The sequence below is a fragment of the Penaeus japonicus genome, unplaced genomic scaffold, assembly GCF_977035675.1.
Source record: "Penaeus japonicus unplaced genomic scaffold, GWHDUDI00000001_assembly GWHDUDI00000031, whole genome shotgun sequence".
NCBI classification, from domain to species: domain Eukaryota; kingdom Metazoa; phylum Arthropoda; class Malacostraca; order Decapoda; family Penaeidae; genus Penaeus; species Penaeus japonicus.
In genome coordinates this window covers 5,375,043-5,394,341 of record NW_028234433.1, presented here as the reverse complement: position 1 = coordinate 5,394,341, position 19,299 = coordinate 5,375,043, and the positions used below count along the sequence as shown (strand labels likewise).

The 19,299-nt window shown below is 44.1% G+C and overlaps 1 protein-coding gene across 1 annotated transcript; it reads right to left on the bottom strand.

Moving 5' to 3' along the window:
* Nucleotides 1-5,869: 5,869 nt before the first annotated feature.
* Nucleotides 5,870-8,061, bottom strand: LOC147468015 (uncharacterized). Its single transcript, XM_086555591.1, has one exon. The coding sequence runs from the start codon at nt 8,037-8,039 to the stop codon at nt 6,534-6,536; it is 1,506 nt and encodes a 501-aa protein (XP_086411717.1). The 5' UTR covers nt 8,040-8,061; the 3' UTR covers nt 5,870-6,533.
* Between the last annotated feature and the right edge of the window lie 11,238 nt (nt 8,062-19,299).

Here is a 19,299-nt window from a genome sequence, read left to right as displayed (position 1 = left end):
AAAATCCTTGGAGTGCACGATGATGTCGTCCAAGTATGCTAGAGTGTGACGCCCAAGGACAGATGCTAGGATCATATTCACTGCTCTTTGAAAGGTCGATGGAGCAGTGCTGAGTCCAAATGGGAGCCTTCTAAAATGGAATAGGCGATAGCCATCACTAAATGCGGTCTTTTGCATGTCATCTGGATGTATATCAACACTCCAGTATGCGGCTCTAGCATCAAGACTGGTAAAGACACGAGAAGGTCCGAGTTCATCCAGTAGCTCATCAATACGAGGCAGAGGGTATGCATCTGCTTTGGTTACAGCATTGAGATTCCTGTAGTCTACACAGAAACGTAGGTTCCCATTCTTCTTTTTAACTAGGACTACAGGACTTAACCATGGAGAAGAGGAGGGTTCAATTACCCCTGCCCTCAACATAACTTCACACTGCTCTCGTATTACTTGTCTTGTTGCATGGGGCAGCCTCCACTGCCTTGTACAGACAGGTGCTGCATTACCAGTGTCAATTCGATGCTGTATCTCCGGTATATGTCCTACAGTGTTCTCCCCTCCATCGAATAGGAGGCAATATCTACGTAACAAGGCTGTAGCCCTTTCGAGTTCTGTGTCGATTAGGTGACTAAGGTCAGGTGCAATCTCTGCCTTAAGACCTTCAATTTCTTCTACATCCTCAACAGCACTGATAGCTGCAAGCGCAAAGGACGGTGGGAGATCATAAGAAAAAGGGAAAAATTCCAGCTTGTCACCAATTAGCTCCAAACCATAGAACCGATCGAAGTGGGTTATATCTTCTTCCCACTCAAACCCACCATCACCCCTGTCATCTTCCCAATTTCTCCCTAACTCCTCTATGGCTGAGGCTGCACCACGTGTTCTATGGAAATCAGAGACAAACGATTCTGCAGCTGTGGCTCTCACTGCAACTGCGGACGGGGCAGATGCTATAGGGGACTCTGCGGCTGAAGCTCTCACTGCGGCTGCGGACGGGGCAGATGCTGCAGGGGACACTACGGCTGAAGCTCTCACTGCGGCTGCGGACGGGGCAGACGCTGCAGGCGACTCTGCGGCTGAAGCTCTCACTGCAGCTGCGGACGGGGCAGACGCTGCAGGCGACTCTGCGGCTGAAGCTCTCACTGCGGCTGCGGACGGGGCAGACGCTGCAGGCGACTCTGCGGCTGAAGCTCTCACTGCGGCTGCGGACGGGGCAGACGCTGCAGGCGACTCTGCGGCTGAAGCTCTCACTGCGGCTGCGGACGGGGCAGACGCTGCAGGCGACTCTGCGGCTGAAGCTCTCACTGCGGCTGCGGACGGGGCAGACGCTGCAGGGGACTCTGCGGCTGAAGCTCTCACTGCGGCTGCGGACGGGGCAGACGCTGCAGGCGACTCTGCGGCTGAAGCTCTCACTGCGGCTGCGGACGGGGCAGACGCTGCAGGTGACTCTGCGGCTGAAGCTCTCACTGCGGCTGTGGACGGGGCAGACGCTGCAGGCGACTCTGCGGCTGAAGCTCTCACTGCGGCTGCGGACGGGGCAGACGCTGCAGGGGACAATGTTCCTAGCCTTGTGCCGGGTTTAATTGTCAACTCCTTGCCTGTAGGATTCTCCACCCAGATGACCCCACGCCACCCTTCTATAGTGATGAATGCAGGTGAAGGTTTGAAGATGGTTGACTCTCTGGGGCTGAACTCATATATACCATTGCTTGGAGTTGTTCTCTGCACCGACACTGGTAGCCAGTGGCCAGTGTGGGGCGGAAGACTAACAGAGCCATAGAGATGAGCCAGGGCTAGTTGAACCACCCCAGTGGCAGGACCTGATGCTGTGTCAGGAGAAGTGACTAATTGGTAGTCTGCCCTCACAAAGGCTAGCTGAAGCGACTGTGCATCAGTATAAATCACCGGAAAATTCCTACCCTCTAGTGTAAGGCATGCTTGGATACTGTTAGCCTGGGACGACAGGTTATATGTTACTTTCCTCAGAAAGTCCATACCAAGCAAAAGACTCCCAGGAAACCACACATCACAGACTATGACCCGATGGTCCACTTGCAAATCTGCATCAAGGCAAAATGTTAAGTCAACCTCAGTTACGGTGCGAAGCAGTTGGCCAGACACTCCTCGCAACAGCCTGTTGCTAGGGGTCCTCCTCAAAGTCATATCAGGGTCAATCAGTTGCAAAATAGAGGGTTTAATAATCGTGGCTTCTGACCCAGTGTCCAAGAAACACATCACACTAGTTCCGTTGAGGTTCAGGGCCACTACTGGTCATCCAGTTAGGGTTGGAGTCGCTATTGAAGCCACCTCTTCCGATTGGTGATCTGCTCCCCTGGGGGGTTGAGCCAGCAGCACTGGGAGCCTGGGCACCCTGGCCCGCAGGAAAGGGACAAGCATTCCTATAATGGCCGGTTCTTCTGCAGTTATAGCAAACATTAGGGCTGTTAGTAGCTCTAGCTCGACACTCATCAGCATGGTGACTTGCAACTTGGTGATATGTGCACCACTTTGGTTGGTCTTGTAGGGGCTTTGACTGCTGCCTAGTTGTACTTGCCTCAACAACAAATGCATAATGGTCCCTGCCTCTCGGTGGTCGCTCTGGGTTACGACAGAGTTCTCCAGACATGCCCTGCTTATGATGTTGTACCCCATGCCTCGCATTCCACACACGCTGGGCGGCATCAGCCATTTGTGCTGGTGAACTGTCATCCCTGATGGCTAGAATGTCACGAAGCCATGGGGGTAAGCCACCAATAAATACCCTACGTACCAACTCATCTGGGTCACCAATGGCTGCTGGATAGTCCCGGTAACCCTGGTATACACTACCCTGGATCTCCAAGAAAAAGTCCATAGGTGCCTGCTCACCAGTCATGCTATGTTCATACAGCACCTTAAAGAAATCTGCTGTGGTACAAGTACCACGGAAAGTCTTGCAGATTTGGGCCTTAAATTCTTGCCAGCTGGTGATGTGATCGAAAAGTGCAGAGTTGATGATACGTTCTGCACGGCCCTTACAGCTGGTCGTGGCAGCCTGGACGAACATCTCAGGAGTAGGTGGCTTCACGAAATTCTCAATGGATCTAATCCATCCTTCAACCTCCTGATTCTTGAGGAAGGGTTTTGCTGCTGTTACTTCTCCTCTAAACTCTGGTATCTTGGCCTTAGAGAAAATGTACTGCACTGGGGTTTCAGAGATATTTGCTGAAGGGTGACGCGAAGAATCTAGGTGGCGATGATCTGAGAGGGACCATGGAGGATATTGGTTTCCAGAGTGGGCTATGTGGTGATCTGGACGACTCTGCAGTACTGGGTGCTGATAAACGGAGTTAAGAGAGAAGCGATCCCGTGGCACTTCATTACGAGAGCCCAAAGGTATAGTTGGATCAGGCTGGATATTTCTACGAGGCAGTGGTTGGGGTAAATCTTGGCCACTGGCTAAACAGCTCTGAGGGTAGTCATACCTGACGTCCCTTGGCTGGCATCTATCCTTGGGCTGCCTTTCTGCTCTCTGAGATGGACAGAGGGATTGCTCAAGGTCCCTGCTTGCTCCCCGGTATGTGACCTCTGAGCCTCCATTCCAAAAACCTGGATCACCTATAGTTTTGTCGCAGCAGGATCTGTCGACTCGGTTGCGTTGATGCTGTTGACCTCCTTGCTCCCAGGTTACAGCTCGTTCTGGTCGGTGGTGACACACTTCCCCTCCATCATTGTCAGGATTCTGGCGGTCCACACGGTGCCTGCTGTCCTGTTGGCGTTGTCTAGGCAACTGCAGATTCTCGTCTTCACCCTCTTGGAGTTGGTAGCTTCGAGGCCGAGGGCTAATGCTGGTAATAATTGCCTGACTTCCAGCCAACCTTGTCCCAGGAGAAACCTCCTCTCCGTCATGTTGGTCACGAGTCATAGGCTGCAACTGTTGCCGGGCAGTTGAAAGCATCAGTGGGGGTGGCATTGCTTGTGCTTGCCCGCTAATAACTTCACTGCTAGATCCACTGGAAGCAGGACCAGGCAGTGTCCGCTCAATCATATCTAACAGCTGTTGATGACGTTCTGTGGTCTGTTGGCGCTCCTCCACCATCTGCTGGTGCTGCTCCTCCATCCTACGCTGGACCTCATCAAATTTCTTCTCCAACTCTCTCATCCGCTGGTCCCTTGCTTCCTTGCTTCATTTGTTGCATGGTCTCCTCATGCATGGTGAGGTCTGCGGCTATCGCGGCACTGGCCATGCGGAGATCCGGCTGGGAACCACCCACAACAATTGGCAGTAATACTCCTTCTGGAGATGTAGTAAGCGAGGAAGACTGGCTGATAGGATTACGTACACCTCTCCTTATGGGTAGCTTCCTTGTCCCCTTTTGTGGCATAGGTCACAGTATAATACACAGCGGCACACTACAAATGCAAGTCGCTTACATGGACAGGTATAATCAACGAGCAACACTAATGCAGGGGAACACAGTATGTAACAAGATAAATGAGAACCCAGAGTAAGCAGTATTATAGCGAGAGCGTATCTCAAACAAACAAAAGCAAAATACAAACTCGAACCTCCTAGAGCACAATATTACATCAGAAAAAAGGGGGTTACTGTAGCAAACAGGGGGTACCGCAGCAAAAAGGGGTTACCGCAGCAAAAAGGGGGCACCGCAGCAAACAGGGGATACCACAGAAAAAAAAAGGATTACCACAACTAAAAAGCGGTTACCACAGCTAAAAAGGGGTTACCACAGCTAAAAAGCGGTTACCACAGCTAAAAAGGGGTTATCACAACTAAAAAGGGGTTACCACAGCAAGAGAACGCCACAGTAAAAGATAATAACACAGTAAATATGATACCAGTGCTTGTTAAAAAGGCACCACCATTCCCCCTGCCGACACGTACTAACCCAGGACTCTAACACTGGCACGAAATGCAGCTGTTGAGGGGAAAATAGTTAATAAGCAGAAGAAATATCCCTAGACTGAAATGAGCCACCAAGAAAAAGCTAAAGTGAACTGGCGGTTAGTACAGAACATCTAATACCTGGAAAAGGATGATTATCTCTGCAAGAAAAATAATGCCAGCTCAGTTACAGTACAATACTACAACAGAAAGTTACCTGAAACTTAATCACAACAGATGGACATGCTAAAGCAATAAAAGATAACACGGTGGCTCATCTAATCAATAAATGTAAAGCTAAACTATCAAAAAGTAGCTAAGCTGGACCTGGATTATCACAGAAGCTTCCTCAGACTGATGGTCTTTGCCGAGACGTCCCACCGCTGCACACCAAAAATTACATCTGTAGCATAAAGGATGACCGTAGTCCCCAGGGGGCCCCACCTACCAATAAGGGTGCCTTCAGGGCCAAGGTCCCTCCCTATGAAGGTCAGTGGGCATCTATAGGGTAAACCCACCCCCTGAAGTCAAATTCCCACTTATGAGGAGGATCCCAGGGAAATCTGACCCTGTGGGATGTCCCAGCAGGATCTTCCGTGATATTTCAATGTAAAGTTTAATATGAATTAAGTTGATAAATAAATAAAAACCCTATTGAAAGATTAAAAGAGAAAGAACAAGATAGGCTAGCATAAGAACAGTGCAAGATTCAGTGAGAGGATAAGATGAAAGGGGAGATTATAGTAGAAGGTAGAAAAGGGAGTATAAAGTTAAGTAGAAGATCCACGAGGCTGCATATAATATGTGATGATATATATATGTATAATTATCCACAGTCCAGCTCCTATCTTGAATAAACACTGCCAGTATAGCTCAATACTTAGCTTTGCTCTCTTTATGCAGGTTTCTAAGCTGGTGCTGCCGGCCTCGTGATAATGTCCTTTCTTAAAAATGGTTGCCAGAGGATGAGGAAAAAGAAACGCCCCGAAGTACAGTATAACAGCGAATGTGTATTTTTAAGCACGTACAAGAAGGCCGCGGGAGGCCGTGACGTCACACGTATGACGCGCACGAAATCATAAAATACATAATAAATAGGTTTAAAACAGTAAAAACTTGATACATTAAACAGTTAAAATGAAATACAGAATTAATACAAACAAATAAAACAAAATAAGAATGTTCCCTCAACAATTGGAATTTACGAATGAAAAGCTAAAAAGAAAACTGACAGACAGTCAGCAAGCGCACGTAGGCCTATTTGTACATTTCAAGTGGGGGGATGGGGGTAAATCGACAGTAGGCACTCCCCCGCCCTTGGTCACGCATGCATCCATGCACGCAAACACACGCACACAGACACAGATTTCGCATTCATACATGCAGGCTCGTAAATGCAGGACACTCATAACACTGATACACGCACACACAGGCGCGGACGCGCGCGCACTATCCAAGGAAGGGGGGGGGGCGCAGTATGTTACGCTACATGCTCTATAACCATTGAGTTTAAGAGTGTCACCTTTAGTGTCCCTAGTTTCCTGGAGACAAATTACGTCTATGTCATTTTTCAACACGAAATAGTGGACGTCTGTTACTCTAGTAAGTAAACTACTCACATTCCACGACATTATCTTAATACTACCACACTCCATCAGACCTTTATGGTTTCCTTATATTTGGCAAACAGTTCCTGGATGTTTGCCCACTCTTCCTGAACTAACTCCCACTTTCTAAGAAGTTTATCCTTTTCCGCGTCTTTGCATTTAAGTAACAATGACCTGAAGGTCGTGGATGTTGTTCCTTCCACTACACTCGGAATTATTTTCCTTTCTTTTCCCTTGATCGTAATTTTACTTTCTGTGTTTTTCTCAGCCACTAAAACACTGTTGTCTTTCTTTGGGATATCTTGCTCGGGAGTTTCTTCCTCAGCCTCCACTCCCTTTTTCATGTCTGCTACAGCACTATCCATCACTATCGCAATCTTTTTTTCAATTGCATCCATCCTCTGCATTAATGTATGCAGCATTCCAGCAATTGCAGATATCTCTTTTACTGGAGAATCTGCATCACTGTCTCTCGTCGTTTCCTGGGCTGCAGTGTCTTCTGTCGTCTGGCCGTTGATTTGTTTGTTCATGGCATTCCGGTCATCTTCCTGGAGTTGCAGTCCTCGCGGTGGGCCTTGCAACCAAGCATTGGGGGGCGGTACAGGAATACTCTCCTGCACAGGTCGTCTGGTGGTCAGTCCTCTTGCCTTTTCCTCGGTTTCTTTACGGGAAGCCGAGGAATTAAGTTCCACCTTTGGCCTCGCCTTGCATGACAGAGCCCCAGCATTGTGCGAGCCTCCGCAATTGCAGCAGCAAGGTTTCACCCTCTCTCCTTTTTCTATTTTTTCTCTGCAAAGCCTGGAGTCATGCTTCCTGCCGCAGAACCTGCACCTGGCGTCCTGCTGACAGGTCCACGACTTGTGTCCCCATCTGCTACACTTGAGGCACAGGACTGGCGGCTCCACATACGGCGCCACCCTCCTGTACCCCGCCCCAGAGATGAAGACCTTCTCCGGGACTTCTCCTTTCATGAGGGCAAGTAGCTGACATCGCTCCTCGCCTCGTGACTCGTGCCTTTTCACCCAAACAATCCTCTCGTCGCAGAGGAGGAAGTCTGGGTCTAATTCTAATGGGTACTGAAAAATAATGACCTTCGTCATTTTTTCCCCTTTCTGTGGGACAACCAGCACTGTCCCCTTATATCCCTGAGATGTCAGGAACTGCTCCGCTTCCTCGTCCTTTACCGTAAGATACGGTCTTCCTTTCGCTTCCTTTAGCAGCGGCTCAAAATGGCAATGTTCTTTTCCAAGTTCCATTGCCCACTTTAGTTTTTCAATGAAGGACATTCCGCAGGATTCTGGGAATAACAGCCTTCTCCTGCTCTTCCCACTGTCACTGACCACTGCCTTGTTGACTTCCACATCGTCGTCCTTCATTTTTTTGTCCTTTCTTTCAAATTCACTTTCAGAGTCACTGGAGTTGTCACTCTTGCTGTCTTTTCTGGATCGCTTCATGCCCGTTCCCTCATTATTCATTGGAGTTCCGTTAGTGCAGTCCATTTCGTCAGTTGCCAGATCAGAATCCAGGGACACCGAAGTGGCAACGGGAGCCATGTTGACAACTGGCGACCTGAGGTCAGTCCGCAAAGCGATTTCGAGTTTCGCTGTGGTCGCCAGCGAATACGCTAGGGCAATATGCAATATAATCACATAGCCTTGGAAATGATAAAACATACGCAAGAGATGCGTAAAATTTGCTGAAGGGCCCAAGTCACCTCACCCGCTCCCTGTCCAAGGACCAAGTGGGGGGGAGGGGGGTAAACACAGGATTCTAGGAATCTTTCACGATTGAGGACACCACTAGAAACACGTCCTGCTTCTACGAGTGATACAACACGACTGAGAGAGAGAGAGATTAAATTCAAATTCAAATATTTTATTCCATAAATCACAATGGTTATTCTTATATGAATACACACATATTTACACTTGATGAGTAAAAAGGTGTTCTTTAAATTTTGTTTTAAAATTACAAAAGTTGTTAATGTTTTAAATATTATCTGGTAACAAGTTCCACATTTTCGGTCCACGAATTTGTACCTGTCTTGCCCCTGTTTCTGTATTTGATCTTTTTACATATAGGGAATTTACCTGGCGTGTTTGAATGCCAGCTGTGTTCCCTACAGTTTGCAGGGGGAATAACCATGGTGGATAGAATCCATGTATCAATTTGAAGGTAAAGAGACAGGTATCATAAATGCACTTAGGATGAACTTTTAACCATTTTAATTTTTGTATATATGGGGTAATATGATCGAATTTACTGACATTACCCAGTGCAACTATTGCAGCAAAGTTTTGCAATTTTTGTACTTTTTGAATTTGAGTTTTGTTGGTTGAACTCCATACATTTGAACAGTAGTTTATTATGCTAAGAGCTAGTGTTTGCACGACCATGATTCTAGTATCCGTAGTGATTTGATTTTTTATGTGATTTAGAAATATTAATGTACCCATTACTTTCCTGTGTATGTTATCAACGTGTGTTTCAAATGTCATGTATCTGTCCAAGTGTACTCCCAAATTTTTCACTGAAATGTTTGGTTTGATAGGGTGACCTTCAAATTTTATGGTTGTGTCGATGGGGATTTTGGCAATGTTCTGTCGACTACCTATGAATATGCATTGAGTTTTATGGGGTTTTAATTTAAGACCATTACTTTCAAAGTATATTTTAGCTTGTGTAAGAGTGTTTTGAGTATTTCTTATTAATGTATTTAAGTTATTTACTGAGTCACTATGGAGAAACTGTGAATCATCGGCGTACTGCACTAGCAGGCAGTTATGAGCAATGGTTGATAAGTCATTTAAGAAAACTGTAAATAGGATTGGGCCTAAAATAGATCCTTGTGGAACACCACATGCTCTCATTAATTTTAACAAATTGAGTTCTATTATTCAGATAGCTACTAAACCAGAAAGAATCAATTCTATGGGATCTTAGTCTGTTAAGGAGAATTTTGTGATTTACACTGTCAAAAGCTTTTGAAAGATCACATAATGTCAGTAAATTTACCTGATTTTTGTCTATATTATCATAAATTTCATTAGTTATCTGCAATAACGCTGTTTCAGTGGATAACCTATTTCTAAAGCCATGTTGTGTTTTAGATAATAGGTTATTGGCCTCCAGGAAATTCGTTAGTTGATTTGCTACGATTTTCTCAAGAACTTTAGATAATACAGGGAGTATTGTAATAGGGCGGTAATTATTAACGTCGTCTATATCTCCTGATTTGAAAATTGGTGTTACTATTCCATGTTTCCAAAGCGATGGAAAAACACCAGTGACCAGGGAAGTGTTAATTATGACCGCCAGATAATGTGCGGTTGCTGGTAGACTATCCTTAATAAAGCGCAAAGCAATACCGTCTGCTCCTACAGCATTTGTTTCGCGAGGGTGTTTTATTACTAGGATAATAGTCTCCACATCTATTGGTTTTGGTCTGAAAATATTAGATGTAGGCATAGCTTGATTTATATTTTGCTGTAATGTAGACGCATTTGTTTGTTCATAAGTTAGTTTACCTATTTTTGAAAAGAAGTCGTTAAAATACTCTGTGCTTTGTGTAGAACTTGTACGATTATCAGTGTGGTGTTTGTTGCTAGGTACGATTGACTTAATAATTTTCCATGTTTTATCCGAATTGTTTTTATATTCTATGAATCTGTTTCTGAAATAATTTGTTTTCGCACTTTGTATTAACTGTTTAACATTTTTATTTTTTATTTTATAATCTGCCTTAAGGGCGGCGTCACTTCTTTTATTTTTGAGACTATGGTGGGCATTATTTCTGTCTTTAATAGCCCTCTTGATGTCGTCATCTATCCATGGAGCAGGGGGACGTCTGACGACTCTCGTTACAAGAGGTGCCAACGCGTCAATACTGCTTTTAATCACTTCCGTAAGGATAGTTACCTGTTTGTCTACATCATCTGTTGAAAAGATATTTAAGAGCGTCGTCTCTTTAGATCTGATGAGCTCGATGAATGATTGAAGATTGTAATGCTTGAGGTCACGAAATGTTTTTGTTATCGGTGGTCGCTTTGTTTTTTTTATATTTAATGTGAGTGTGAGAAGTTCATGGTCAGCAACATGACACGGGATGACATCCGTATGATGGATAATGTCTGACCTGTTAGTTATTATTACATCTAATAAGGATGAGGTGTTTTCTGTAATACGTGTAGGTTTATCTATAATTTGTTCTAGTTTGTTTTTCTTTATTATCTTAGCTAATTTAGCATTAGATTTAGTCAAATCATCATTTAAATCACCTAAGATAAAGAATGGTTTATTTTTCAATGACATTTCTCTAAAGACTTGTTCTATGTATTCAAAAGATTCTAAAGTTGCATGAGGATGCCTATAGACTACGCCAATAATAATGGAAGGAAGCATGTTGCTCTGTACGGTAACCCAGACATCTTCTACGGGAGTATTATTAACTGCTGTAGGAGACATCATGGTTGATTTCAGGTTATCCCGTACATACATACATACTCCTCCTCCACGCCCTGCATCGCATCTATAGATATTGAAATTTGGAACGGTTATGAAATTACTAACCATTTCCTGGTGGAGCCATGTTTCACTGATGCACAGAATGTCTATGTTTCTCTCCTCAATTAGCATTTTAATTTCGTCAAAGTGCCCGAGGAGAGATTGTGCGTTAAGGTGTTCTATTTTTATCTTGTCACAGGCATTGCTGACGGCGATGCCTGGTCAAACGTTCTGGTCGCTTTTGTACTTGTTTTTATTTAAGAACACTTTCACATTTGCGGGGAAAGCATCTGAGTTTATGAAAATATCGGGCTTTATGTCCTTTCCTCTTACTGACACTGTAAAACTGGTGTAGTAATCATGGGTCATCTTGGTGCGGTGTGCTTTTACACTTGTTATGTTTTCGAAATGTTCACAGAGGTGATTTTCAATGTCCTCTTCATTTGTGTCTGGATGACAGCTGGTAATGTAGAGGTACACTGTGTCAGGTCGGTCTGCTCCTTTTAGCGGCGTTGGAGTTTGTTCTTCTCTTGCTTTTCTTTTGTTGTTTCTTGATATGACTTTGACATAACCTTCGTCATCGTCGTCTTGGCTGGATTGTGCTTGTTTCGTTGTTTCGTGATTGACTCTTGTTTTCTCAGCATAATTATTGATTATGACTGAGTGCCCTGCTGGAGGCGGGGGGGCAGGAGGGGGGGCGGAAGCTCCTTCCACCTGCTGCTGAGCTGTTTCCTCCCAGTGGCGGTTGGGATCGAGTTGCTCTTGCTTGTTCTTCTTTTGTTTCTTTTTAGAGCTTCGTTTAGGGGATACCTAAACGGAGAGAGAGTTCGCGGATGACTCATGCTTCGGGGAGGTGGGTATGTCTCCTGTAGGGGCGGGGGTCTGCTGGCTGGGAGCGTCGATGGTGGGTCGCGTAGATGGCTCAGCAGAGTTGGGGGCCGGCGAGTCAGCAAGGGCACGAGGCGGCTGGCTGACCGTAGACAGGGGTAGGGAGGATAACGGGAGGGGAGGTCCAGGCAGGGAGAGAGAGGAGGGTATCGGGTGGGAAGGATTGCTGGTCGTGGGTATCGGGGTGGAGGTAGGGGGAGGAGATGCAAACGAAAACGTTTCGCATGCATTCTGCCCATGGGTGGGAGATGGGGTGCTGGGGGAGGTCGGATCTTGACATATTGCACCTTGCCCTATGATTCTATTTAAGGCCGCCTGCTGTTCAGAAAACATTCCGATCAGCAGGTCGATCTTGTTTTCCATCAGATTTTGGTCTGTGTAAGAGGGCCCACTGTAGGTCTGTGTTCCCTGGTCTGTACACTTTTGGAAGAATTTTACAAAAGTTGTTGAAATACCTGGTTTCTTTGGTGGCGACCAGTCTGTTGGGGGGGGGGGGTCCGTCGTTGTTGTTACGAACACAATGTTTGGATTTTCAACACACTGATCAAGCATAGTATGCACGATAATGTTTGTCATCCGTTTAGTTTAGAGAGAGAGAGAGAGAGACAGACAGAGAGAGACAGAGAGAGAGAGAGAGAGAGAGACAGAGAGAGAGAGAGAGAGAGAACGGAGAGAACGGAGAGAAGGAGAGAGAGAGAGAGAGAGAGAGAGAGAGAGAGAAAGAGAGAAAGAGAGAAAAGAGAGAGAGGGAGAGAGAGAGAGAGAGAGAACGGAGAGAGAGATAAAAAGAGAGAGAGAGAGGGGGAGAGAGAGAACACAGAGAGAGAGAGACAGAAAGAGTGTGAGACCACGTGGAAACCACGTGGAGACATAAGAAAGCCACGTGGTCAAGATGCTATATAGACGAGGAAATTATTCATTAATGAAAACTAGGCGAGAGAAGGGAGAGAACAGAAAACAGAGAGAGAGAGAGTGTGAGAATTATATATTATGCTTATATATAATATTAAATACAGCAATAATCACACAAATATCGTATGGATATCACAATAGGGAGGCAATCGCCGGGTCAGGTCAGGTCAACTTTGAACGATAGGTAATTCGCACATAGTTGCCTTCCTAAGGACCTAGACCTTCAAAAAGAGCTGAATTCTCTCGACTGTCACGCCTCTTACATTCCAGACTACTTTCCCACATAACCACCGTTTGGGACGGCAGATGCGAACCCCTTCCATATAAGCAGGATGTCTGGAACATACAGACAGACCGGGAATCGACTACGCTACCGCTGACGCCTGATTTCTCCGCTTGATCGTACGTGTTGTGAGAGAGAGAGAGAAAACAGAGAGTGAGAGAGAGAGAGAAAATAGAGAGGGAGAGAAATAGAGAGATAAAAAAGAGCGAGCGAGCAAGAAAGATAGAGAGAGAGAGAGAGAAATGGAGAGCTAAAACAGAGAGATAGAGATAGAGAACAGAGAGAGGATACACAGAGAGAGAGAGAGAGAAAACAGAGAGAAAGAAAAAAAAAACAGTGAGAGAAAAAAAACAGAGAAAGAGCGAGAGGGAGAGATAGATAGATATAGAGAGAGAAATAGAAAACAGAAAGAGAATAAGAAAAAAAATGAGAGGAACAAAACAGAGAGAGAGAGAAATAGAGATAAAACAGAGAGAGAGAGAGAGAGAAAGCAAGAGAGAGAGAGAGAGAGAGAGAGAGAGAAGGGGAGGGGGGAGAAGAGAGTAAAAATGTCTGTTTAGACCTCTACATGAATATTGACCCTCGACGGACAAACACATTCAATGCCCTCTAAATTGATTATGTCGGACAAATATTGCTTCGCTGTACTCGGGCCCATTCCAGCGGCTGATCAACTGTGTTTAGCAGCTTACAAACTACAAGTGCATTCTTGCAAACCATGTATAACTAAGTGAATAGAAATGCTTTGTGCATGAACGTAGCGCAATAGAAATGTCATGAACATCAAGATAATGTATATATATTATCCGATATTGAAAAAACACAGATATGTAAGAAAGCTCTAGCTATTAATCACCGATTCTAAAAAAGTCTGACTAAGCTTGGCACTCGAGCATAAACATGAGCCGAAGAGAGTTGACAGGAGATGCACAGCTGACGAGGCGATAGCGGGTCGGGACTGAGCGTCGGACAAGGTGCTTGGGAGAGCGCTACGTGGAGAGCGAGGCCACGGCACTACTGGTCAACGAACTGACGCTGTGTTGAGCAAACTCGAGGCAACGAGGGTGAATCAGAATGGCGTGGGAGGCGGACAGATGGAGAGAGAGAGAGAGAGAACAAGACAGAGAGAGAGAAAAAAACAGGAAAAAACAAGAGAGAGAGAAAAAAACAGGAAAAAACAAGAGAGAGAGAGGGGGGGAGATAGGAAAAGTGAGAAAGAGAGAGGGGGGGAGATAGGAAAAGAGAGAAAGAGAGAGGGGGGGAGATAGGAAAAGAGAGAGAGAGCGAGAGGGAAGAGAAAGAGAGAGAGAGAGAGAGAGAGAGAGAGAGAGAGAGAGAGAGAGAGAGAGAGAGAAAGTGAGAAAGAAAGAGAAAGTGAAAGAAAGAGAAAGAGAGAAGAAGGGAGAGCGAAACAAGAGAATGAGAGTGAGAGTGAGAGAAAGAGAGAGAGAGAAGAGAGAGGAGAAAGGAAGAAAAAGAGAGGGGGGGGGGGAGAGAGGAAAAGAGGAAAGATAAAAATAGAGAAGAACAGAGAGAGAAGAGAGGGAGCGGGAGCGGGAGCGAGTAAGGTGTTCAAGTCAGAACGTGGCATTAACCAGGGTTCGAACCAGGCACGGATCCGGGCACTCTACCGACTGAAAAAGGGTATAATTGCTTAAAACTAAGTAAAATACAGTGTATGAATAATGAACAGATGTTAAAATGACATTAAATGCATAATTACATTTAGTTCATATACCTTTACTTATAATCTACTTGATTCGAAAAAAGACGGCAATATTGGCGACTTTCGATTTTTTATTTTTGTGTGCGGATCATAAAGGGTTAATCTAGGAAAACATTCAATTATCTCAATCGGTTTAGCCACCATGGGGTAACTATGATTTCTACCCCTTGTTTTTGAGCACTACCTTCCCGGCGTGACCTTTTGACCCCTAGCGCCGCACTCATTGACCCCAGATAAAATATTTTAGAAGCTATAGACTCTCAACTTCCTACCCTTCAAAATGATACCAATAATGTATGTTTTCTCATTAGAGATGATGGTGAAATGAGCAATTATATTTCCCCTACTCCAAAATTTTCGTCAGTCTTCTGAAATAAATTCCCCAAAATATAACTTTCGCAAGAGCGTGTCCCGAGCAGACCCTCAGAAATCAAAGCAGGAAGGTCCATTCTATAATAATAATAATAATAATAATAATAAAAGAAAAAAAAAGAACAAAAGTACGTTCTGACTTGACCACCTACTCCAGTTTTATGCACAATATTGCACATTGGCAACTCGACTAGAGAGAGAGCAAAAGAAGAGAGAGAGAGAGAGGGGGGGGGGGGGAAAGAGAAAGAGAGAGAGAAAAAAAGAAAGAGAGAGAAAAAAACAAAAACAAGAGAGAGAGAGAAGAGAGAAAGAGAGAGAGAGAGGGGGGGGGGGGGGGGAGGAAAAGAGAGAGAACGCGCGGGAGAGAAAAGAAAGAGAAAATAGAAAGAGAGGGAGAGTGCGAGAAAAGAGGAAAAGAGAAAGAGAGAGAGAGAAAGCGTTAGTAGAGAAGAGAGAACGCAACAGAAGATAAGAAAGAGAGAGTGAGAGATGAGAAGAGGAAGAGGGAGAGAGAGCAAGAGAAGAGAGGGAGAGCAAGAAAAGAGAGAAAGAGTGAAAGCCACTGATTTCCCGGACTACTACAGTAATTCTATTGTAATATAATTGTAATATTAATTCTTTAAGACACACTGCTCCCTAGCGACTAGCGGGAGTAATGTCCCACATCAGCTTCCTGCCTCGACCTTCACTTGGTCACAGCTGCCACACCCACACCTGTGCCAGACCAGAAGCACCATTAAACCTCTTCCTTGACCCAACTGTGCTTTAAATGTCCTAGCAGGAGGCATCTGTAGACCTCTCCCTCCCTCCCACTTCCATTACCCACTGACTATATCTGTAATTTCATTGCTGTATAGCATGCAATAGTTCACTTCCGGTCCCTTCAACTGTATCCGTTAGTGACACAAAGTTGCCAGTGTCACCACCGAAACGGGTCATAAGAACAAGAGGCAAAGGAGGCAGAGTAGCACTCTTTCCAGCACTTTTCCCAAGGCAGAAGCACAGCTCAGGGCCTTGACCTCGTCTCCCCCGAGGACATTGACCTTAACTCTGTAATCTGAAGGGTTGAACCCTTGGTCCAATAAAGTGCAAGTGTATCAGTTTGTCTCCATCACAAACTCAAGCCGAGCCAGTACGACCGCCGAGCTCACACTGGTGGCAGCGGTGGGATACAAAGAGGAAGAAAGAGGGCGAGAGCGAGAGAGAGGGAAAAAGGAAGAAAGAGCGAGGGAAGAGAGAGATTGAGAGTCAGAGAAGAGAGAGATAAATAATAGAGTGTACAGGTTTGGGTGGCAAGAGAGAGAGAGGGGAGAGAAAAAAGAGAGAGTGAGAGAAAAGATATAGAAAAAAACATACAATAACCATTTGTATTTATATGTTATGTCTGCTGTAATTGTTATTACGTCCATCGGATATTATTTGCACATATATGGTTTTGCTATTGTATTTTATATAAGGCAGTCATCAATGTAATTTGTATCTTTCATGTCATTCTAGTTGTTCCATATATATTCTTCCACACAAGCAAATATACATATACATACTCGTTGCTTCACCCATCTGTTTACCCCTCTCTTACTGTCACGTCAGACATACCATTGTTGCTTTGTCCTTCCCTTCATATTGATGCAACACTTCCCTTATCGCATACCAAATGTCACGTCACAAGAAAACACGTGATTTACATATATTCTCAGACAAATAATTTATTGCGGTAGAGAGTCTCTTCCCGAGGAGCAGAGGAGCAACACCTCGATCCTCCTCAGAGGAGCAGACCTCATTCCAACATCCTAGCTTCACACCCTAAGCCACGCTACCAATATTCATGTAGAGGTCCAAACAGACATTTTTAAAGAGAGAGAGAAAAAAGGGAGAGAGAGGGAGAGGGGGTGAGGGAGGTAGGGAGGAGGGAGGGAGAGAAAGAGAGAGAGAAGAAGAGAGAGCAAAAGAACAGAGAGAGAGGAGGGGGTAAAGAAAGGGAGAGATAAAGAAAGAAAGAGAGAAAGCGAGAGAAGAGAAGAGAGAGAAAAAGAAAGAGAGATAGCGAGATAAGAGAGAGGGAGAGCAAGAGAAGAAAGAGAGATTGCGAGATGAGAGGGAGAGCAAGAGAAGAAAGAGAGATTGCGAGATGAGAGGGAGAGCAAGAGAAGAGAGAGAGAACGCGATAGAAGAAGAGAGAGTGAGAGAAGAGAAGAAAAAGAAAGACAGCGAGATAAGAGAGAGTGAGAGTGAGATAAGAGCGAGAGAACGTGATAAAAGAGAAAATAGTGAGAGAAGAGAAGAAGAGGGAGAGAGAGCGAGAGAAGAGAGAGAAAGCAAGAGTAAAGAGTGAGAGAGGGGGAGTTAGAAAGAGAAAAAAATGAAAGAAAGAAAGAGAGAGAGATGAAAGTGTAGAAGCCTGGGTGGCGACCTCTACAAGAATAATGGTATCTTCGGGCTTCGGGTGCTAGGAACAGTTGGAGTGAGGGCTGCCCCTCTGAGGAGGAGCGAGGAGTTGCTCGTATGCTCCACGAGCATATGAGTAAGATTTTTCTGAAGATATGTGTGAATCACGAATAAGACATGTGACATTATAATGCGAAGGAAGTGTTGTGTGTGTACATAGCTCTGGCATGTCTGGCATGACAGAAGTGTAAACAGATAGGTGAAGCAATGAGCGTACGAGTGTATGTATGTATATGTATATGTATATGTATATATATATATATATATATATATATATATATATATATATATATATATATATATCATATATTTTATATAATATATTATATGTTATATATTATATATAATATATATATTTTATATATATATATAATATATATATATTTATATATATATATATATATATATTTATATATATATATATATATATATATATATATATATATATATATATATACGTGATTATCAAGATATATATAACAGATAGAATGACATGGAAAAGTTCATTATTTATAAGAGAGAAAGAGAGAGCAAGAAAAAACAAAGAATGAGAGAACGAGAAGAGATTTAGAGATGGATTGAAATAGAAAGGAGAGAGAGTGAATAGCGAATCACATTGTGGACATTCTTCCACATGGGACTGCTTGGCCACGAGGAGGAAATATCAAGCTGAGCTTGGGTCAACCTAGACCACGACAGTAGGTAGCCACAGTCATAGAAGACACACCTCTACCTCACTTCTCACCTCCTCCGGGCAGAGACCCAGATGCTACCAGAATGTTTACTTGCTCTCTTGAAATCACCACGTGCATGTGCTATTCTCCCAACAAGCCAGGCAAACCTTATCTAGATTTCAAATATCCCAACCAGTATTTTGGACATCTCTCACAACGCATTCCCAAGCTCACTTCCTCTGAGAATTTAATAGCAGCTCATTATTTTCTTTATTCTCGGTGTGATAGAAGTATTGCTGTTTTATGGGAGGACAAAAAGCAACTTTATTTGTTCGTAAACTAAAAGGCATCCCTATGAGCACAAGACCACATTTTGGAAACTGGGCATGGTTTGAATCACCTTCCTCTTCTCAGTCAGCAACACAACAACACAATAATGATGGTACTATCAGAACAGCTTAGCAAACCAGCCTTTGATGTGAAGACACTGTCATTTTGAGGACTAGTGCATCTTTGCAACCACGTGAGTTTTGTTGTTGGGTGGGATATCACCGGGGTGTTGAGTCTTTATGATGACTAAGAACTAAGCAGTAACGCACATTAGCCATAAATCCATTTCCCAATTTAAAGCAGGTAAATGCATAAGAGTTGGAAGTAAGCCATTTCTTATGTTGCGAGCCGACTATCTGATGGGTCGATTATGAAAATTGATTTTAAAAAAAATTCTCAACTAAGATCAGTTTCATTGTTCTAATCATTATTCATTAATTGTATGATTATTTTTCATGCGCTTAGTCCAGTTTTTAGGAAGACACCAGAGTACTCTTATTGTAATAGCTAATTATTAGCAATCTACTAACATTGTATTTTACTGTTATTTTGTCATTTCAGTATTATTTTTGTTGATTGTTTAATGGGAATATAAAAGTACATAGCCGAGATTACAAATCTTCCTAATGCACAAATGCATTAACTGAAGCAGCAGTGTATATACAATCACTTGCTTATCT